This window comes from Crinia signifera, chromosome 4, assembly GCF_055691185.1.
Source record: "Crinia signifera chromosome 4, ASM5569118v1, whole genome shotgun sequence".
Taxonomy (NCBI): Eukaryota; Metazoa; Chordata; class Amphibia; order Anura; family Myobatrachidae; genus Crinia; species Crinia signifera.
The window spans coordinates 167,081,490-167,105,615 of record NC_139220.1 but is presented as its reverse complement, the minus strand read 5'-3'; the positions used below and the strand labels follow the sequence as shown (position 1 = coordinate 167,105,615).

General features: G+C 41.3%; 1 protein-coding gene across 4 annotated transcripts in view; it reads left to right on the top strand.

Annotated features, from left to right (window-relative positions):
* The window catches only part of GRAMD4 (GRAM domain containing 4), a 144,738-nt gene that overhangs the window by 57,573 nt on the left and 63,039 nt on the right, over positions 1 to 24,126 (top strand). For all 4 annotated transcript variants that reach the window (XM_083182919.1, XM_083182920.1, XM_083182921.1 and 1 more), the window contains 2 exons: positions 10,000 to 10,058; positions 21,298 to 21,433. In XM_083182919.1, coding sequence (XP_083039045.1) covers positions 10,000 to 10,058; positions 21,298 to 21,433 — 195 coding nt within the window. The remainder of the gene's footprint in view (positions 1 to 9,999; positions 10,059 to 21,297; positions 21,434 to 24,126) is intronic.

Sequence of the window (24,126 nt, the reverse complement as noted above, 5' to 3'; positions counted from 1 at the left end):
AACCTCTAACACTTATCACATTCCATGTAATCTCTCTCCTACATAACCTCCCCTTGTCAGGCATCAGCTGTAAAAATAGATCTGCTTGCTAATAACTTGGCTCCGCTCTACTGTGTTTTCCACAGGGGCAGACAAAACATAAGCCGTTGCAAATTACCTGCTCCAAGCTCAGCTGTACATGTATATACCTCTATGTTCAATGCTTGTCATATGGTCATCGGAAACTACTGTGTGTATGTGTGCATATAGATAAATAGATCTCATATGGGTGTGTGTGTGTGTGTGTGTGTGTGTGTGTGTGTGTAATAAATAAATATATATATATGTGTGTGTGTATATGTAAAAAAAAGTTATTGGAGTTTTCAAACCGTACAGTACCACCCAATTCAGTTATAAAAACAATCAGAATTCACACTGACAATCTTCATATATTCGTTCTTGCAAGTTTTCGTAATAAGACGCACAATTCGTTCAGATAAATATTCTTTTATTTCAAAGAGGTATCTCTTTTTTAAAAAAATGGGGTCCTTGTCTTGCAAGTCTCCATTTCTGGTATTTCATGAGGATAGGGCTGTTCTATCATGCCTAAATTTTCTGCCAAAGGTAGTGTCAAACTTTCATTTGAGGCACTCTTATTTAGAAAAATTACAAAAATACGTAAATAATCCCTTGGATTTATTTACAAGACAAGAACTATACAGGAAACCCAATCACAATATTGTAGCTTTCACATCACACTTTTAAAACGGTATATTGCCGTTTTTTTGCCTTTTAAAACGTTTAAGGCTGCAGTGTGAAAGTGTCATAGTTGAAATACCATTTAAAGTTAACTGGTATTTCAACACGTTTAAAAAGCAGAGTCCTACCCGTTTTAAAGCCAATTCAGAGCCGTTTTTTGTGCTGTCTGAATGGCACTGAAATGGTATTTAGTAAAAAAGGTTAGAGCACTGTGATAGGCTGTCCCTTGTCTTGTGTCCCTTCCCTGAACCAGGAAATAAGCTGTGGGTAGAATCGTGTTCAGAGGTTAAACGGCTTGACTGGTGATGTGAATGGTACTTAAACGGTATTTTTAAATGGTAATCTGCTGCAATATGAACACTAGACCCGTTTAAAATACCATTTAAAATTACAGTTTTTCAAAACGTTTCAAAATGTTTTATGTGATGTGAAAGCTACATAAGATAGTTAAGAAAATTTACTGACACACTGCTTTGATCTTATATGTCTGAATTAGGATTGATAATGAATTAAAAAATTAAAGTTAAAAAAAATTAAAATTAAGCACTAGACATTGACGCACAAAACGGAACATATAACACAAAATAATTTTTTTTCAGAGTGAGCACTTGGGTATGGAGAACAGTGAAAGGTATACTCTTCAAAATTCAAAAACAAACCCTACCATAGATTGTGATAGACCATCTGAAAAAATACTGAGATTAAAGCGTACAATAGCAGTTTTAATTACACATAGTTCGAAACCAGCGAAAAATTTCATATTGGTAGATATTAATATGATATATTTTCGCTGGTTTCTAACTATGTGTAATTAAAACTGCTATTGTACGCTTTAATCTCAGTATTTTTTCAGATTGTCTTGGTAAATAAGTGAGTAATTCTTTTGAGTAGTGAGTCTTGGAACGTATACTCTGCTGGTGCGATTTAGCAGCAAAATTGATTAGATAAAGATTGGACAGACTAACCTGAATTAAACAGACCATCACTGTTACAGTGTTATTGTCAGGCCATTCAACAATGTATCCAAAATGTACCTTTATGTATTCTAGACTGGATAGACATGTATAGGCCTATTGCATTGACCATGTATCTCTGCCAATAACCGTTTAGTGTGGATTAATCAGCAAATTTGCTATAGTGTCTGATTTATATACTCACAAACTTTCCTTCAGTATCTATGCTGTCATAAATGTGTTTTGGCATTGCTACTTCTAAACATACCTATCACAATCTATGGTAGGGTTTGTTTTTGAATTTTGAAGAGTATACCTTTCACTGTTCTCCATACCCAAGTGCTCACTCTGAAAGCTCTGAGAAATTATTTTGTGTTATATGTACTGTTTTGTGTGTCAATGTCTAGTGCTTAATTTTAAAAAATGTACTATTAAAGAATTTTTTAATTCATTATCAATCCTAATTCAGATACATAAGATCAAAGCAGTGTGTCACTAAATTTTCTTAACTATCATATTGTGATTGGGTTTCCTGTATAGTTCTTGTCTTGTCCAAAGGGATTATTTACGTATTTTTGTAATTTTTCTAAATAAGAGTGCCCCAACTAAGAGAGTCTTTCCCTTCTTCCTCCAAAACACTTTATTTTACTCTCCAGGGTGCACCTCCACAGCAGTTACTAAATATTAGGACGAGTTCCATACTCATCCTAGTGATTATTCTTTATTGTGGATTTCAACATATTTTTCTCTACAATAATTACATACCAACCTGTGCACTGGTCCATTCCCACAACCCCTTTCCCCAAAAAGTAAAACTTTCATTTGGACCAGGAGATTGTCCCGGTGTTTTGTCCTCCAGGGTAGGCAAGAAATAGGGACAGACAGAAGAAATTGGATGTGGTTCACGCGCTGCGCATTTATGTGGACGGTGATGGACTTTCATGACCTACATAAGAGAGGGTGGCCAGCTTCTAAGCAGACCATTGCTAGGTGGTTATGGTCGGTCATTGCTTTTGCTTACACTAAAGTTGGCAGGCCTGTTCCCTCCAGGATTAATGCCCATACCACTAGGTTGGTTGCTTCCTCTTTGGCTGTGCGTCACAGGGCTGCAGCGGAGCAGTAATGCAGAGCTGCTACCTGGCCCTCTGTTCACACTTTTTACCAAATTCTACAGGTTCCATGAGTTGGCGTTGGAGGTAGCTTCATTTGGGTGAACAGTAATGAGATATGTGGAGCTGAGGGTACCCTCCCAAAGGACCGACTGTTGAACATCCCATGGTTTATCTGTGTCACCAGGATGGATGAACAGAGAAAAGGGCATTTTTGTAAGAATTTACCGTTCAAATCACTTTCTCAAAGTCCATCCTGGTGACACCGCGATCCCTCCCTTACGCTCAGTAAGTTATACAGTTTCATGTGATTTTGTTATGTTATATGGTTATTTGATTGTGCATATTAATATGTTCCCGCGTTGTACTGAGTAATGTATCCTAGTGTTGAACTGAGGAATGCTGTGAATGTAGAAGGGAGGAGCCTGCTTCTCAAAGATGTTTGCATAGGTGCCTGGCTCCTACGGACCCTCCTACATCCAATGGTTAGCTGTGGATGGATTCGAATGATAAGTTCTTACAAAAAATCATTCCTTCTGATGAAACCTCTAAAACTAACCCACAGCAGAGAAACGCGTTAAGAGGTTTTGGACTGATCACACTCCCTTGGTGAACTATTAGCCTCTTGGCTTCACTACTGAACTTTATTGGTATCTGCAAGTAACTACCGTGCAGCAATTGCTGGGACCAAATTACTGATCCTCCAGGCACGTCCACTTGAGCGACAACTATACAGCATTATTCTAGGAGACGGACGGCTCGCTCCCTGCCCATTACATCATCTGAAAGCACAACATCAGGCGGCGGTGGCAGCCGCACAAGTGAGCTTGAGCCGTCCGCGAGAACCAGCACTTGGTTGTTCCGGACTTCTCCTCTGCACAGGGCATTTCTAACAGCCCGAGCCGTAATCTGTTTGGATACTTATCAGTCGACTAAATTATATGAGTGGATATAAATTTGCCATCAAAGCTATTATATGTAGGTGTTTATTGCTACCTCATATTTACAATTAAAAGCACTGGACACTTTCTCTCTCCTGATCTTTTGAATAAAAATTCAGGACTTGATCCTAGTATTACTATAGGAGTGTGATCTTAGTTACCATATTCAACTTTATTGATGATCTGTGTACAAATGTATTTGTTTTTTATTCATTATAAATCGATTTGCTATTTATATACTATTGAATTTATTTTTTTCAGCTGTGTAGCACTCTTAGGGCAGTATTCAATGAGAAAAATTCTCCGTGTTTTATGGAGAATTTTTGCTTTTTTCGCCTTGGACGGAGCATTTTGCTCTCCAAAAGTGAACCACCCTATTCAATGTGAAATATTCTCCGTCTTTCTAAGTGATTTTCGCCGTCTCTCTCAGTGTAGAAATTCTCCATCTTTTGATGGAGAGCTGGAATGTGAACTTTTAATCTAAAAGGTTTTTTTTTTTTAATTTTGGTGTCAAAAAATCAGGTTTTTTTTTTTCTGTGAAGGGGCATGTTATTTTTATTCATGTGCTTATAGCACATGAATATATATTTAATTAAAAAAAAAAAAATTTTTTTTACATTTTTTTTTTTTTTTTTTACACAGTGCAGCCAGCAGGGGGCCGGAGCGCTCGAGCCGCTCATTAGATATTCATATATTCACTGCACCCGATCGTTAATATGCACGAACGGGTGCAGTGAATACTGGGTCCCCCGCTGGCTATAGGGGGGGGGCAGCCTGTGCTGCCTGGGTCCCGGGGGGGGCCCCCTACCCTCCACATATGTTCTGGGGCATCCAGGGAGACTTTAATCTCCCTGGATGCCACCGTCCCACGGCTCCCTGTCAGCTCCCTGCCGCGGACACTCGTCCGCTGCAGGGGTTAAGACTCGCCACGAGTGGCGGCGAGTCTTAAATACGTTGAATAGTGGGAGCAGGAGGCTCCGGAACACGGAGAGTGCATGGCGAGAGAAAAAAATCTCTCGCCATGCACAGAGAATTTTCCTCATTGAATACTGGCCTTAGAAAAGGCACTTGTGTGTTTGGATGTAATTCTACACACATCTGTATCTATCTTATTATTTTTTTACTTCGTACAATAATCCCCTTTTATTCATCATAATGACCTGTAATGTTTAACTTATATATTTTTTTTTTTATAAAAAAAAAAAAAAAAAAAATGTATTTGAATTTATAACACATGTGAACGACGCTGGCATTTTTTAGTGTATATGTTGTCATTCAAAGACTTAAACTAGTACTTGTGTGTCTTGCCTCATTTGACATCCACTGACCTAGCTTCAAGCTAAATTTATACAATATTTCTAATTATTTATGCAAAGCAGTTTTTCAAGGTTTAGCTAAAAATTTTAGGGTACTTGTGACTTATCTGGGCGCCCGATTTTCTTCATCGCACCTAAAAATCGTGTCAAATCGCATACAATCAGATTGCATGCGATGCGATTTGCCGCGATTTTAATATGTGAAGGCACCCAGATGCCTGTTTCATATGTGAAATGGCCCCCAGACCCCATTTTTAATTGTATACCCACCCTGATGGCTAAATGCCCCCCATTGTTAACGGCACCCCACTATCCATGCCAACCCGAAGCGTGGCGAGTGCAGCGGTACGCATCCTCCGACCTTTTCATACCCCCACTATCCACGTCGGCATGGAGTTGATTTTATACAGTGTGGCGAGCGCAGCGAGGCGAGGGGACGCGGATACCTGTGAAGTCCGCGAAGGGACGCGTATAGCTGTGAAAGTATCCACATCCCCTCGCGGAGCTCGCTGCACTCGCCACGCTTCGGGCTCGGTGGCTCGCTGCGCTCACCACACTATATAAAATCAACTCCACGCCGACATGGATAGTGGGGGTATGAAAAGGTCGGAGGACGCGTACCGCCACCCCTCGCGGGCTCGCTGCGCCCGCCACGCTTCGGGTTGACGTTGATAGTGGGGTGGCTTTAACAATTTAGCCATCAGGGTGGGTATACAATTAAAAATGGGGTCTGGGGGGCCATTTCACATATGAAACAGGCATCTGGGTGCCTGTATATATTAAAATCGCATGCAATACAATAGCATACAATGCAACGCAATTTTCTCTTCAAGGGAATTTCAAGGGAAATTGCGTCAAATCGCATGCTTAGGGTACTGGCATACAATTTCAACATCGGGTGCCCAGATAAGTCACAAGTAACAGTTTTAGATATCAGATCTTTGTATATGGAAGACTAAACTTGTACTAATTTACCAACAACAATATTTCTTGCTTCATACAATTTTTTGAACAATATATTTTTAGCCACAAATGATCAGGTTGCTTTTTATTTGTAACGTTTGGTTTGGTTGGTTCTCCTTAATAGCAATTTTTCCAAGTGCTTCCAGTGCAGCCTTAACTGAACCTTGATGAAAACAGATGCTGCGTGATATTCAATTAAGTGTCTCATTGAGTCTTTATTCCTTTACAGATGTAGCCATGGGCACTGCATTATATAGAAAGCTTCTGAAGTACAGTGGTTTCTTCTACATTTGTACTTGGTGTGCAATGTTGCGGAAGAGATTGTTTGTGAAGAATAATTACATCAAGGTTCTTGTTATTTTAGTGAACTTATTGGCTAAAAGCTGGCTTTTTATTTTAGAAGCTGCGTCTGTTCAAATGTAATGGGTAAATCCACAAAACTCTGTTTTGGGAGAAGTATACTAAATTCAACAGGTTCTCCAAAGGTTGCTTGGTGGTTAGGATAGCTATTGTAACCCCAAGAACCCCCTTCACTTCTGCTGGCCCTAAATTGTTCCAACAGTAGCAGGTTGTCCACCAGCAAAACACTGCCCACGTACACATGGCACATGCAGGATTGAGCATGTGTTGGTGGCCACATGCTGGAATATGACCCACCAACATGAGACCCCAGTTAAGTGGACTTGAGATATCGGGTTGCATTTACTATTTCATAACAAACAAGAATTTGATCTGAACAGATCGGTGACCATAGGAATAAAATAACCCTGCTAATCTCACAGGGCAGTGAAGGCACCCCATCAAGGTGACCATGGCATATATGTGACCACTATGAGAGCCTGTAAACTGTATTCTAGTCCCTCCTTAAACTGATAACCACATACTAGTCTATAATCCATTTCCCTTCAGGTTATTCTACTATTGTGCAGAAACATTATACGGAAAACAGTTGCGTTTTTTTTTTTTTGAGAGGATAGTTTTACCTAAAATTAGGAAATTTTATTCAGAGCATTAAATTTTTTTTCCCACGTGAAACCACCTCTGGCATATATCACAATGGATACAAAGGTCAATAGATATAAATTGTTTTAAGTGTTGAGGATCACTGATCTTTGTGAAGCCCTGTTCAAGAGTACACCTCTTCATCAGAGGTCTTATTGAGCAATCTTCTGTACCTCTTCAGCATTTCAGTCTGTGGGGCTTATATAGGGATAAAGAAGAGTGTTTCTTATAGGCAGTATCTGTCACAAAATGGAGGTTAACAGCGCTCCGCAGCCACGCTTTGTCATACCTGCAGCACTATCCTGTCACTCGCTCTCCCAGCTGGCGTCGTCCTTTTGCCATTGCGGCATTCTGCCTCAGCTACTTCTGTGGCCGCACCATGCTACCAGTCCTTTCCATGGGCAGCGCCATGACACTTCATGGTCTTCTCCAGCGCAAGAACCAGTCAGGAGACAGATTCCAGTCAGAGTTAAACTCCAGCCAATCAGCACTGAGCAGGAGGTATAAAGCCCAGCTCCAGGCACTGGTAGTTTTCAGCTTTGTCTGTCAGTATGTAGAGACCTCCAGCCTTACTCAGTTTCTAAAATACACTGTTCAGTTACCATCGCCAGCACTTTCTGGCTTCATGCTATTCGGCTATCCTGCTTTATTGGAATCCCCAGCTTAAAGTCCTCTGGAAATCCTGCTCTGCTGGCATCCCTGCCTTTAAATCATCTGTCTACCCCAGTGGTTCCCAAACTGTGTGCCTAGGCACCCTGGGGTGCCTCAGGACACTTTCAGGGGTGCCTTGGGTTGGTGGACTAAGATCAATTCATATTATTTATGGTCAATATACCAGGCAAAACCAGTGCTGGTGGCTTCCAATCAAAATATATGTGTACAAACAGAAGCAAATCCTGTCCTTCACCAGATAACTGTGACATAAACACAATGCACTTCATTTAATATTTTTTTCTGAATTTCTCGATAAGAAGCATTTGGCCTAGGGGTGCATTGAAAATATTTTGATGCTCTAGGGTGCCGTGATTCAAAAAAGTTTGGGAACCCCTGGTCTACCCTGTGTTACTGAAATCCCCAGCAACTGCTTCATTATGCAAGCCATAGACTTCTTCACCATCCCGTCTTATGAACAAGTCTTATATTAAACCCGCGAACTTCTGTCTTCGCTACCCCAGCCCACTGGCAGCTCGTCTTAGTCTGGGTTCACAAATAACCCTAGCCTTGATAATATTCAAATTGTCTTTTGCTGGTAGGGTGCACAAAACCTGTAACATGGCATTTTATAGCTGATTGACTGGTACTTTATCTCTTTCTACTATATCACTCAATAGACTCCATTGTCTTTTCTGCACTGTTCATCATTTAAAAAAAAAAAAAAATTCCCTTGCATACAAGCTTTACCACTGACAAAACAAAATGCCATACCTAATGAACAGCTATTGAAGCAGATGCTTTGGGCAGCGTAGGGTGAATTCTTGGCAGAGCATAGATGTGAAAAATGCTACTACAAGCTAGGTTTATGGCTAAATTCTGTGAATTAAAACTTTAGTTTGAACTAGTGGAAGGATTGGGTAAAGGGGTAGTATTGATACATTTTTATTTCTAAATGTTGTTGTTGTTAGACTGCTGTGCTAGCTCCAGGCATCTTGGCATACTACCAATTAAGCCTGACTAGAGTTGTACAGGTTATACTGCCCCTTCAACATTTTCCCCTTTATAGTCTACATAGACTTTTTTACTTAATGCTTTTTTCATAATTGCCAAGCGAGTTAAAGCTTTCAATAGTGTATATATGTGTGTTGTATGTGTGCTTGACACCATTTTTTGTGCATTTCTCTGAAAGTGCTTTTGCATGTTTTAATTATGTTTGTTCAAAAATGTAGTTTGTCTTTATTGAAAGGTTATGGTTTTCAAACCATAACAAAGCCTAATAACTTTGAATTGGTAATGTTAGAAAGCATAAAAACATGGCTGATCAAGTCTTCTAATCATAGAATTAGAATTGTTTCATAATATTAGTATAACAAACCGGATTACATTTTTTTTTTTTTTCATTAAAATGTTATTGCAAAAAAAATAGTTTTAAACAAAGTTTTTGTCCCCCTCAATTCTTGTACGTTATAAATGGTATAATTTATTGCCATTAAGCAACATTTTGTGTTCTGCTGGTAGCACAACCTTTTGTGTGTGGAGTGTGGTGACAGGTCTGCTGGCAATCATATGAATTACTTAAAGAAGTGACTCCAAGGGGTCATTCCAATTACTGTATTTTTCGCTCCATAAGACACACCTGACCATAAGAGGAGGAAAACAGGAAAAAAATGTCGGAACCAAATAGTGCATGCTTTAGGAAATAACTTCTACCTAAAATGTTTCGACCCAACAATTCTTGGGTACCTATCAAACTAGAAGAACATAGATTCAACTGTAGCTGATCCCATACCTTCCAGAAAAGGCTTAAATCCTGCAACATTGTGAGAATGGAATTTAAATTGTCTGATCTATTATTTTGTAAAGAAAATGACTGGTATGCATAAATAAAACAAAAAAATTAACTTATTATTTTTTTTTTTTTTTCAAAGCACTAAACTAATATGGTGATGGAAGCTGTCAGTTTGTGTGACCCCCATATAAACCTGCAATTGCAGTTTTATGTTTAGCTAGCACATCCCGGTAATTCTAATATGTCTACAGCATGCAAAATTTAAGGAAGTTTTGTAATCTTGACCTTTTAGCCACAGTCATTGTTTTTTTTGTTTTGTTTCAGTCCAGTAAAGTAAAGATAAAAGGCCTGTAGCAGGCTCTCACAATATTATGGATGTTTGGTGCTTTTCTCATTAGATGAAGCGTGGCTAATGCATGAAGAAAATTATTGTAGCTATTGTTTCATTAAAGAAAATTGTGCATGTGTATTGTGGCTTTGTCTGTTATGCCATTTATATTGCTTATTCTGTAAATATTTTAAATTTTTTTTCAGAACAGAAGAACCTGTAGCACAGCAATCGTCAAAAGGGCAGTCTCCGAACAATGGATCAGGTAATTCTGCAGATAGAATAAGACCATGTCGAAGTTGATCAGACTAAAACTGAGGTGTGGTTCAGAAAAGTCATAGGATTAGTTTTATTAGTGAGTGTTGAGGAAGATTGCAATGTGTATGCACTGTACAGAGTGAATCAAAATTCGAAGTACACCTTTTTGTTTCAAAAACTGTGCAGGAAATAGTAAAACTGAATAATCCAGTAAGGTATGGGTGAGGTGGGGTATCTTATCTTTTAGGGCAGGGGTGGGGAACCTTTATTGTACCAAGGGCCATTTGTATGGGGAAAAAATCCTTCAGGCCATATGTAAAAACTTCTTGTACAAATTGTCCTGCTGCAGCCGGTGACTGCTGCTGAATAGGACTGGCAGTCTCCAGCTGCTGTTGATTAGGAGGAATCTCGCAAGAACTACCGACCTCTCACGAGAATTCCTCTGTACTTGACTCCTGGCAAAGCCACCAGGCAGGTGGGCGGGCCACTCAGAACGGCTACGGGGGCCGCATAGGGCCCCCGGGCCTGAGGTTCCCCACCACTGTTTTAGGGTATGTATCAAACATACCTTACTGGAGCATTCAGTTTTCCATTTCCTGCACAGCTTTTGAAAAAAGAGGTGAACTGCGACTCTTGCATCACCCTGTAGTTTATAGCTGTGAGGAGATTTTTTAACGCTGTTGGAAATATTACATTTTTATAGATGGTAAAATTGTAATATGTCTTAACAGTTAAAATCTGTGTCTAGTGTTTATCTTTGTTACTCATAGTGCTCGAAATTGGAATTAGCCACAATATAGTGGCCAGGGCTGTTCAATTACAGGCCCCATGCTGCACTTACTATGGATTATTCTTTACCATCTCCTAAGGCACAAAAAGAAATCTGCATTAAGTAGCGCTTTCTCCCCTTATTCCGCCTGTCACAAACTCATTAACTCCGGATATTTATAGTAAAATGTGTAACTTAATGCGCATTAGCTGCGTATTTACTGCTCTAGGAAAAGGGGGTTTAATTGAATAGCTCCAGGTGTAAAAGTCACAGGCTGCAACCCCTTTCATGTGGTAAATTCAATCAGTGTTGGCTGCACTGCAGTGATGTTTATTAGGTAGTCTTAGCTGGATACATAATCTGTCCAATCTATCTGGTCGGAACAATAATCTGGAAGCAAATTTTCAAATCTTGTATCCCCCCATAACTGGAAAGTAGACAATGGTCATTCAAACTAATTTTAAATCCATTTGATTTAACAATTGTATGTGAACAATCATTGTTGTCCATTTTTGAACATTTGGGAGTGAATGGTTGATTGTCCTTTGCTCCCATTTATTTACAGATTTTTGTTCCCACCAGACAAATTGAACAGGTAAATCTGTAGGTGTGTAATACACCGATCTGTCTGGTGGGTACAAAAATATGTCAATGTATGAGAGCAAATACAGTTAATATTTTGCTCCTATACACTGGAAAATGGATCAAAATGATTGATTTTAAAGCTATTTGATTGAACAAATGTATACAATCAATTGTCTGAATGACCATTGTCTGCTTTCTAATATTTGGAAGCAAATGTTTAATTGTCCTTTTATCCCATACATTACCAAATGTTAGTTCTCGCCAGATTGGACAAATAAATCTTTAGGTCTCTCAGCAGGTGTTACATCTGTCCCACCTGCAGTGAAGCATGATCTTTTCCATTTGCTAAAATTGCAGCCTTGCTAATGGGTCTGAATCAGGCACTGTGTTCAGCTCATTCTGACTGCAGCTTCTGTATTGAGAACTAGTAATACATGGGGCTTAAGCTGGCCATACATCTACCTATTGATTGTCAGATCTGGCTGGTTGGAACAAAAACCTGGTAGTATCAGAGTATTGGGCAGTTTGACAGCATTTCAAAGCAAATGGTCAACTGTCGTCTGCTCTCATCCATTACCAGGTTTTTGTTCCAACCAGCCAGATCTGACAATACATCTGTAGATGTATGGCCAGCTTAAGACTTTTTACTCTTGTTCCCAAAAGCATCCCAAAATGAAACTTGTACTAAAGAGGTTGTATTTTACTGTATAACATACTTTTATGTAACAAAAAAAAGAATACTTTTTTTTAGATATTAAAGGTCACAACATGTGTCCTTAATATGTTGAAGTCAATATTTAAACCTACAACTATTTTTTTTTTTAATGGAAACTATTGCTCTTCGCGTCAAAACAAAATAAACATGAAAGGTCTACCCATAATAAGAAGCAAAGTTGTTATGTTTATTTTTCCCAGCATAAATTACAAGTATAGACTGTAGCACTGAGGGCTAAAGTTTTACATATGAAAACAGGATTTTTGGTCTTACCTGTTAAATCTGTTTTTCTGAAGACATGGTGGAACACGGGGGCCATTGATATTGCTGGTCCACAGACCGGGCACCAAGGAGTTAAACTTCTGCAGTGCAGCAGGGAAAGGCTCCTCCTCCCCAATAGCCAGCCTGCCCCAGGCCAGTCAGTTTGCTACTTAAAAGCCTAATACCCCTTTCAGACAGAAAATAAAATTACCGGGTGAAGCAGTTCTACCCGGTAATTTCGTGAATAACACTGGTCCTTTTTCTGTGTGAAAGGGCACACCTGTGTCGTAAATTCCGTGTCTCCGACTCTGGAATTGACCAGGGCCGAGGACACGGGATTTATGACCCATATTGACTCTTTCACACAGAAGAATTACCCGTGTTATTCAGCAAATTACCGGGTAGAAATGTTCAACTTGATGATTTGTGTGAACGGGGGTCAGGCTGCTCCCGGCAAAATGACACGGCATTTGAAATGCCATGTATTTGCCCCGATTTTCAGACATTTCTGTCTGAAAGGGGTATGAGTAAGGGAAAGGAGAAACAGACCCCCGTTGGGAGCACCAGGTAAAATATGTTCTCCAAACTCCATGGTAAATGTAGACCGTAGGTTTCCTGGCAGAAATCCTGATCTGAATAACCTGGTTTGAAAATCCCCTGGATTTAAGGCCGACCGCTCAACAGCCAGGCCATCAATTTCAGAAATGAAAGATCTGGATGAAGGCAAGGACTATGAGGTAGCAAATCTAGCTAGGCTGATCTTCCTAGCAAGACGCTCTTAGTCTGCTGATCTGCTATGCCAATCCCTCCATTGATTGCCTGTAGTTCACAGTACTCAATATAAAATACTTCTACTCGCATATAAAGCTATTAACCATACTGCACCAACATACAGTTGTGCTCATAAGTCTACATTCCCTAGCAGAATTTGTGATTTTCTGGCCATTTGTTAGAGTATATGAATGATTACTCACAAACTTTTCTTTCACTCATGGTTAGTGGTTGGGTGACGCCATTTATTGTCAAACAGCTGTGTTTACACTTTTTAAATCCTAATGACAACCGAAACTACCCATATGACCGTCATCAAAACATACCCTGGAGATTTTGGCCTAATGACATGCAAGGTTTGAATAGCTACTAAAGGTAACCATCCTCACCTGTGATCTGATTGCTTGTAATCAGTGTGTGTGTGTGTGTGTGTGTGTATAAAAGGTAATTTAGTTTCTGGTCTCCTGAAAGACCCTTGCATCTTTCATCCAGTGCTGCACTGACGTGTCTGGATTCATGGGGAAAGCAAAAGAATTGTCAAAGGACCTGCTGGAAAAGGTAATTGAACTGTATAAAACAGGAACAGGATATAAACAGGATATAAAAAGATATCCAAGCAATTGAAAATGCCAATCCGCAGTGTTATTAAGAAGTTGAAAATGACCTTCAGGTAGACCAACAAAAAATTCAGCCACAACTGCAAGGAAAATTGTTCGGGATGCAAAGAAAAATCCACAAATAACTTCCGCTGAAATACAGGACTCTGAAAAAAAGTGGTGTGGTTGTTACAAGTTTCACAATAAGGAGGCATTTGAAGAAAAATGGGCTGCATGGTCGAGTCGCCAACGAAAGCCATTACTATGCAAATGCCACAAAGCATCCCGTTGAAATACTCGAAACAGCACAGAGACAAGCCTCAACATTTCTGGAACAAAGTCCTTTGGAGTGATGAGACCAAAATTTTACTTTTTTCAACAAGGCCAATGATGAAAGGTACACCATTCCTACTGTGAACCATGGAGGTGGATCGCAGATGTTTTGGGGATGTGTGAGCTACAATGGCACTGGAAATTTGGTCAAAATTGATGGCAAGATGAATGCAGCATGTTATCAGAAAGTACTCAAGGAAAATTTGCACTCATCAGCCTGGAAGCTGCGTATGGGACGTACTTGGACTTTCCAACATGACAATGATCAAAAACACAAGGCCAAGTCAACCTTTCATTGACTACAGCAGAATAAAGTGAAGGTCCTGGAGTGGCAAACTCAGTCTCCTGACCTCAATAGCATGGGGAGATCTGAAATGTGCAGTTCATGCAAGACAATCCAAGAATTTACAGGAACTGGAGGCTTTTTGCCAAGAAGAATGGGCAGCTTTACCATCTGAGAAAATAAAGAGCCTCATCCACAACTACCACAAAAGACTTCAAGCTGTCATTGATATTAAAGGGGGCAATACACGGTATTAAGAACTGGGGTATGTACACTTTTGATCAGGGTCATTTGGGTAGTTTCTGTTGTCATTATGATTTAAATAGAGTAAACAGTTGTTTGACAATAAATGGCTTCATCCAACCACTAACCATGAGTGAAAGAAAAGTTTGAGTATTCATATTCTCTGACAAATGGTCAGAATATCAAATTCTGCTAGGGTATGTAAACATATGAGCACAACTGTATATTTCTTTATCACAAAATATCCCATATCTGCCACTCCGGTCTGAACAAGATTTGCGTCTCTGCACGGATCACTAGCTCCCATTCACTATTACAGGACTTTCATTGGGCTGCTCCCATCCTGTGGAATGCCCTTCCACGCACAATAAAACTCTCCACTAGCCTCCAAACTTTCAATTGTTCCGTGAAAACTCACCTCTTCAGGCAAGCCTATCATATTTAAGTTAAGTTCCACACACACATAACCCTCTGAGGCACTTATGTATTATATAGCTTCCCTTCTGGACTTGTAACTTGGTAGGACTGCTATGCTATTACTGGTGCCTGTCCTTGTGTTTCCCTCCTATGTCCCTATAGATTGTAAGCTTGCAGTAGGGCCCTCCTACCTCCAAGTCTGTCTGTTAACCAGTTTGTTTTACCACTGTCTACAATTGTAAAGCGCAACAGAATCTGCTGTGCTATATAAGAAACTGTAGATAAATAAATCTGGTCGAAGAGAGAGACTCAACAGAAGGTCGAGGGACACACTTCAGATCTGCGAACCAGGCTTGCTTCGGCCAATTTGGGGCATTGATGGTGTTTACCCGTTCTGCTTGCTGCTTGCGTATTAAGCACTGTAGAAGGGCAATCGGAAGAAACATACCCGCTGAAAAATCCACAGAGCTGCTCGGGCATATATGAGATACGCTGCGAGCTCCGTAGCGGGGGAGCTTGTGATTGTACAAGAAAAAGAAGTGGCGCTGGTATTGATGAAATAATCATACAAATATTTATTAACAATTTAAAATAACATATCATTAGACATTCACATACAATAATAAAAGGTGGGTCAATAACTGGACCGGAGGCTGAATGGATTGGACCCGAGCAAGATGGAAATGGGTAGTAGCTGGGGTAATAAGGGGAGTTGCCCAATAGTTACCACTGTTGGTGATTGTGATCCAGTCCCACAAACAGATTTCCAATGGTCCTCGAATGGGTGCGAATGTGGGGGCCACAGTAGGTTGGAGGCCCAGTAGATGTTGTAGGGCTGTAGACTGTTTAGGCCGCAGTGTCCCACATCGCTTAGAGGCTCCAATAGGGGGATAGGATCAAATGGCAGGTGTCCTCAGGGTTGGAAATTTTAAGACCAACTGGTCAAAGATCTCAGTCTGTAGTGACCAACAGTGATTCCTGCTTGGAGAGAGATCCACGTGGTGTCGGCAATAGTGGACCGCAAGTGCGGGATGGTATAGGGGCAATTGTTTCCCAAAGCTTGGAAATGGGCACCCAGTGCACTGAAGGTCCAATGGATAGGGTCCAAATATATTCAGCTGATACTGGTCCAGGTTAGGGCCTGACGCGTTTCGCTGCTTGTGGCAGTGCAGCTTTATCAAAGGCAGCGCTCCTGCATCAGCATAAATGGACTTTATAATTTTCTAAATTTTTCTGTCCGTAGGTTCCTTAAGGGAAGCTGCATCAGGAATGGGTAAAGTAGCAAGCAATATGAGCATCCACTGGAGGTGGGGACTCACCCTCCGCCATAGGATAAAAATCCAAAAAGCGTTTAGTAAGAAGACATTTCGGTACTTATGTATTATCTGGGCTCCCATGTTAAACGCACCCCATTTTTTCATACCCCTACTATCCAACTACGCATGGAGTTGATTTTATATAGTGTGGCGAGCGCAGCGAGCCACCGTGCCCAAAGCGTGGCGAGCGGACGCGGTCTCATAAGAAAAACGGGAGCCCAGATATCACATAAGTACCGACATTTCTTATTAGGGTCCTTTTAAACAGTCTTCAATTTAGGCAATGGAGGAAAGGTAATGGCATCCTTCCTCGCATTTTTAAACACTGGCATTTGATAAGGCGTCTGAGTCTGCTATATGCAGCACTACTGTAACTGCTTTAACCAGAGCCTCAACTCTGGCAAGAGTCATATGATCCTCATGCTGTTTAGATTCCTCCTGATCAGAGGTTAGAAACCTATGTAGTCTTGCGCTTAGATCCAAAAGACTGCTGCAAATTTGAAGAAACTTGCACCAATCCTGAATCCAAGCTGGTTCTGAATTTACCTGTGGATCCCCTGCCGGGACAGACTGCTGTGGTCTTGTTGCTGCTAATTGGGTGGTTAAGTCATGTATAGCCTGTGCAAGAGACGAGACCCGATCTGGTTCGCCCGTGTTATAGCTGCCAGATGGCTGTTCCCGGGGCGCCTCCACACAGCGAACAAAAATCCCACCATGGTCTCTGGAAGAGCAAGAGAAATTTTCCTTGCACTTAGTATAGGTATATGCATGCAGACTGGAAGATTCTTTACCCTTGTGGGAAGTCTTAGAGCTGTCCTTGGACGTCATAATGCACCATATGTACAGAGACAAACACACAGGCCTAAAAAGGCAGTGGAGAGTGACAGGCACTACACTAACTTGGTAAACCACCTACAATAAGAGGGTTAAGGTATCTATATTCTTTGAGCCCGCCACAGTCGTAATAAACTGCAAGATAGCCGAAAATACTAAAAACAGTGAATAGAGAAAAATACCTATTATCAGATATCCCCAAATGTCTGGGGCATGCTTGGTATTGGGAAGGAGGATCCTCTCCCTGCTGCACTACAGAAGATTAACTCCTTGGTGCCCAGTCTGTGGATCAGCAATAACCATGGTCCCAGTGAGACAGCATAGGCTCAATGAAAATAACTTCTATCATCCTACACCCCCCTCCTCCCCAGCATTGCTAACTCCAATCCTTGCAAAGCTCGTAAGCTCGCTGCAAGCCTGCGTCCCTTCATTGTATATGAAGGGACACTTGAGGCCAGGAAGTAATGGGGACAGATTTGGCTACAGATAGAGCCACTCATCAGAGTGGCTCCCGCCGTGCCACATGCAGTCGGCCAGAATGGGGCGCACGTCATGTGTGCCCCATTCTGGCATACTGCATATGGCACTCACGTGCCACATTCTCCGCAATGGGACACGCTAGCGTGTAAGAGGAAACCAAGAGAGTGGACCCATCTGTGTATATATATATATATATATATATATATATATAGTCAGACATAATTAGAGATGGTTTGTTTGAGTGAGTTCTAATAGGCATTAAAGTAAAAGTACAAAATTAGAGCAAATTGATCATAAACCTTTTTAAAATGATTTCTTGCCTTTAAAAATGCAAAACTTTGCCGTCCGTTCTGTACTCCCGCGCATCTAATCATACGGTACAAAAGGTATGTGCTGCACATACTTTTTGTACTAGCTGGTTATCCCATCACATCGCATGCACAAGGCATGCGATGTGATGTGTACTATATAAGTCCTAAACGGATCCGTTAAACGGACCGTGTATGGGCAGCTTTACTTTAATTTTTGAAAATAGCTCATACAGGACATGACAGCAGACATCAAAGCTGGGGTAGCCAACCCTAGTCCTCGAGAGCTACCAACAGTGCATGTTTTGCAGGTCTCCTCACAGAATCACAAGTGAGCTAATTAGCTCCATCTGTGTATCTTTTAAAATGTGTCAGTGATTGAGTGCAGCTGTGCAGCAGCTAGGTTGTCTGGAAAATGTGCACTGTTGGTAGCTCTCGAGGGCTAGGGTTGGCTACCACTGCATTAAAGCATGAGTATATCTGAAGCCCTACATCCATGTGGAAGGCAGACTTTACTGTTCTGTATGTTTTGCATTTCTAGTTACTGTGCATGATCTGTATATAGCGATCCTGTAGCCCAGCTCTTTCCTATAAAGTGTATGGTCACTACGTGTCTGATGCCACACCGGTTTACTGTATTTATCATGCATTAAAGTGAAGATGGAGCCGCTCTCCTTGGAGTGGCTCCCGGTGATGTGATCGCAAGCCTGTGCCGCCCCTGCCCAGTCCGCCAGAATATGACGCTCGCACGAGACGCAATGGGACGCATGAGCATGTGAGACATTCATGCGTTCCCAGCCGCGCCAGCGCTAGAGATATCGCGCTGGCGGGCGCAACAACAGCGGCTCAATATGTATTTCTAGCACTATATTACTGTACTTTATTGGAGACCATAATGCACAATGGTGATTTTCAAAAGCGACATCTGGTAGGTAAAGATAAGCATTACACTCACTGACCACTCTATACACCACACTACACCACGCTGTGCTGCAGTGCGCTTCATGTAGCGATTCAATCAACGTAGGTAGGATAGATGAGCATAGCTTAATTTTTTATGTTTGCTGCTTTTTGGTGGATCCTTTTCTTGCATTACTATAGGATAGCTATAGAAATAAATAGCTTCTAATAAGATACCGCCCTAATACCTATTTTCATAAACTGTAGGCTTGAAAAAAACATGACCATTGTACTTGTGTTATAATGAGTTAACAAATATACAAGATGGCTTGGGTTTTGGAGTGGAACTGATTGTCTGGATCATAGTGGTAAGGATCATGTAGAAGCTTCAACATTTTTCCATTGATCATCATAGGTGGGAGAAGCAACACCAAAAATGCGGCCAAACATCCTATAGTATGCCGTCTTTGGAGGTTTGGCCACTTGACTTCTTATGCACCAAGCTCTGCATTCCTTAGCTTTGATCTGACGTGTAATGCTGTCCCCAGGTGGCATTACACAATAGAAGCCTATGGTCCTCTCTCAGTTCGGAATAGCTGTCCTGTGCATGCATTCGGCTTTCATAAATGCTTATATGCATGTGATGAGTGGCTTTGCCTTGAAAAGATTGTGTCATGCATCCCTCCCCATGTATTTACTTGGTTCTTGTGTTTTTTTTTTTTCCCTTGGTCCTCCTCCTATCCTCTGAAATTCCGGTCTTTCTTCCATCCACTCATTCTCTTCCAGTTTTTATAGTACTACAGGTTGAGTATCCTTTAACCAAAATAATCGGAACCAGAAGAATTTTGGATAACGGATTATTCCATATATCAGAATATTTTAATATTCCACTGATGTATCTTGAGGTATCTTGCATTTATGGTGTATAACAACATCAAACTTTGTTTCAAAGTTTGTGCACTATCACAGGCACTGATTTTGAATGGTAAGCAATCATTTTCTTGCACCTATTTTGTGCGTTACATATCCTATCCTCAGTAATGCTTATAGAAAGGTTTTGGGAAGAACCGGCACACGCTTGTAGAAGTCCAATGTAGATTTATTTAAGGCATGAGATGGTATACTGACACGGAGTGTGCCGGTTCTTCCCTCACCCTTCTGCAAGGAGGGTGAGTGCTTCTGTATCTTTACATTACAGGACTGTGCACCACAAAATGTGATTTTTCTTTTATTTTCAAAATTGAGTGCTGTCTTACATGAGAGATAGATAGATAGATAGATAGAGAGAGAGGTAGACGGCCTGGCACTCCCTCAGCTGGAATTCAGTACCTGGGTGCCTTCTGGAACAAACAGGTAGTCTCGTAGGAAGGAACAGACAGCGGCACTCCAAGGGTTTTCAACAGCGTGTATTAAAGCAAACCAACGTTTCGGGGTATCATACACCCCCTTTGTCAAGGTTTAAGTGCAATGAAACCTTGACAAAGGGATGAATGATACCCCCGAAACGTTGGTTTGCTTCAATACACGCTGTTGAAAACCCTTGGAGTGCCGCTGTCTGTTCCTTCCTACGAGACTATATATAGATATATATAGACAAGAGATAGATCCGGCTCAACAGGACTTAGATGTAGCCAAAATTGGATGATGTGCCCCGGTGCCAGCAATAGGGACCTTTCAGCCCCTTGTAGATACGTGTGGAAGGAAAGGGCACTCAGGGTCTCTCAGATGGTGAAGCAAGGACTGTTTATTCAGTCATAAAACGTCCGTCTACGTTTCGGGGTCTCCCCCTTCGTCAGGACAGGTAAGTGGTGTAGCTACACCACTGAGTGCCCTTTTCTTCCACACGTGTGTGTGTGTGTGTGTGTGTGTATGTGTGTGTATATATATATATATATATATATATATATATATATATATATATATATATATATATATATATATATATATATATATATATATATATGTATATGTATGTATGTATGTATGTATGTATGTATGTGTATGTATGTATATATATATTTCACTTTCTGGAATGTATGGTTTTCGGAATAATATGGATAACGGATATTTGAATAAGGGATACTCAACGTGTCCTCCATTAAATAACTTTGTAAAGATGACATCTGCCAGTTGACATGTGCTTCATCTGTTTTCTGTAAACCTTCATTAACTTGCCATTGTAATGATCATATATTTTTACCATTCAGGGGCTTATGGATAGAGCACTACAAACAGTTGTTTTATAATCCTTTCTCTTGAGACAATGAGTTTTGAGTTACTTTCAGTCTAAATGTTCTTGTAATAAAATGTAAACTATTGTAAACTGTCTTTTTAACCAGTTATCCAGGCTGTATTCAATTATGAAGTAAAAGCTGCTAGTATCATTTATATGCTGTGATTAATTAGACCTGTATCTGGCTCCTTTTCTCCCTAAGATAAACACGTAAAGAAAAGTGTGTGTTCCAGAGTTCAAAAATGGTTTTATGACCGGTTCGGGGAGTATATTGAGGATTTTCGATTTCAGCCAGAAGAGAACACTGTGGAAACAGAAGAGCCACTGAGTGCTAGAAGGTAATTTCATGCCCTACACCTGTGATTTATTGGGATAGTATCTGTGTGATGGTGTGAGTCAGGTGTGTACTGATAATCCTTTTCTACAGTGCGGCTAGAAAGTTGTTGACATGCGCGGTCTATAAATGTTGTTTGTTTTTTTGTGTCGTTGGGAATTGGCAGTCTGCGAATATGCATGACCGAATTAGCGAACAGCATTAGCTTTTTCAAAGCAAAAACATTAAGGAAGGTACAATATTTGGGATTTGGTTTAAAAATAATTTCAAGACTGTCAAATTGTTAATGAAAATTACAGTATATGGGGGTAACCGATTTGTTTTGCTGAACTGTGATAATTCGGTGTTATTGGAATTGTTACCGCAGTAAGACATTTATTTTATTAAGATGCTTCTTATTTCCTAGCGAGTTAAAACATTTTTTTTTTTCTTCTAACACCCTGCAGAAATACTTTGTGGTTCTTGCTTCAGTATCAATCCATGTTTCTAAAGTAGCAAAACAAATAAATGTTACTAGTTTTAAGCAAACACATAAAATCTGCTGGGATAGTATGGTAGCTGAACAAGGTCTACTATTAAAAAAAAAAAAACGGAAACGTCCACCTTATCGAATCCAGGATGTGGGATACTTGAATGAATTCAGGTGCACAATAATAATAATAATAATAATAATAATAATAATAATAATAATAATAATAATAATAATAATAATTTTTTTTTTTTTTTTATATATATAAACATGGCCAAAGTTATGGGCTTAACCACTGTAACCTCATCAAAGATGAACTCAGTGGTTCCCAAACTGTACCTGGGCACCCTGGGGTGCCTTAGGACACTTGCAGGCATGCCTCAGGTTTGTGGTCCAGGACTAATTCAATTTATTTATAGTCAATGTAATGGACAAAACCAGTGCTGGTGGCTACCAATCCTAAAATGTGTACAAAACAAAGCAAACCCTGTCCCTCACTACATTACTGAACCTACACAAAGCAAATCCTGTCCTTCACCACATTACGGAACCTAAGGATGACCTAAAGACATAATCTACTCTTCTATTATTTCTACATTTCCTTTGGTCTAGGGGGCATACCACAGCACAGGGTGGCATGGTGGCAGAATTGGGATGGAATGGGAGGGTGACTGTGACAGTGTTATCATGATATTGCCCCTGCTACTCTATTTTTTAAGGCTCCTTATATTTTCTTAGAGGGAAAAAGTCACTGGGGAGTATTCAATGCAATGGCGAGCGCATGGCAGCGAATCCTGTTTTTGATTCGCAGTGCGCTCGCCATGATTTTTCTCTCCCCTTCAATTCGCCGCCAGCCCTGACTATTCAATGCGTCAGGGGCTCGCTGCCCCTGACGGCGAATAGTGGCAAGAGTGACGAATCCCCCTGTGCAGATGCTCCATGCCTGTCTGGAGTCTGCAGGGGGATGGGAGGGACTGGTGTCGCGGCGGGGGAGCGCGCTGATGCAGGCGGGAGCCTCCGCACAGCCTGGGGACAGGTCCAGCAGCAGCAGAGCCTCCGGCTCAAGCAGTCCCAGCGCTGACATCACCGTGCTGTGGCTGCCGGAGTCAGAGGTCTGCTACTGCTGGAGCCGTCCCTGTCAGCTTGTCCCCTGCATATCTCTCCCCCCTCCCGTCCCCTCACCTCCCTCCCCTCACCTCCCTCCCCTCACCTCACCCCCAGCAGAAGGGCTTGCAGGGTGCTGCTGGGGTCGGAGCCGCTGCACTCACTGGTCCCGATCATCGGGATCAGTGTGCAGTGAATATATGAATATTAATGAGCGGCTCCGGCTCCCGGCCCCCTGCTGGCGAATGTGTAAAAAAAAATATATATATTGTTTAAAAAAAAATATATATATATTAAAAATATATTCATGTGCTGCAAGTATATGAATAAAAATAGCATGCCCCTTCATAGGAAAAATATTCGGATTTTTTTACACCAAAAAAAAAATTAAACACGCTTTGGTACTTGTTTCCTAGAACGGCCACAACGATTTAGATCGTTGTGGTCGTAAGATAAAAAATCGGATCGATCGCATCGCATGCGATTTGGTCGCATACGATGCGACCGATCCGATCGACCGATTTTTCACCCGATTTTTTTTTTTTTTTTCAACAGATTTGTTTAAATTGCCCCCCCAAATGTTAATAAGTGTGCTAGACCCCACGATAGACGTGAACCCGAAGCGTGGCGAGCGCAGCGAGCCCGCGAGGGGCGGCGGTGCGCGTCCTCCGACCTTTTCATTCCCCTACTATCCACTAGGGCGTGGAGTGAGAATATAATAGTGTGGCGAGCGCAGCGAGCCACCGAGCCCGAAGCGTGGCGAGCGCAGCGAGCCCCGCGAGGGGACGCGTCTAACTTCACAGGTATACGCGTCCCCTCGCGGGGCTCGCTGCGCTCGCCACGCTTCGGGCTCGGTGGCTCGCTGCGCTCGCCACACTATTATATTCTCACTCCACGCCCTAGTGGATAGTAGGGGAATGAAAAGGTCGGAGGACGCGCACCGCCGCCCCTCGCGGGCTCGCTGCGCTCGCCACGCTTCGGGTTCACGTCTATCGTGGGGTCATGGCGGGCACATAAAAAAGGTGAAATGGGTCATATTGGCCCATTTCACCTTTTTTATCATTTTTCCCTATGTGAGATGGACTTAATCAAGTCCATCTCATCTTGTGCCATTATAATGGCAC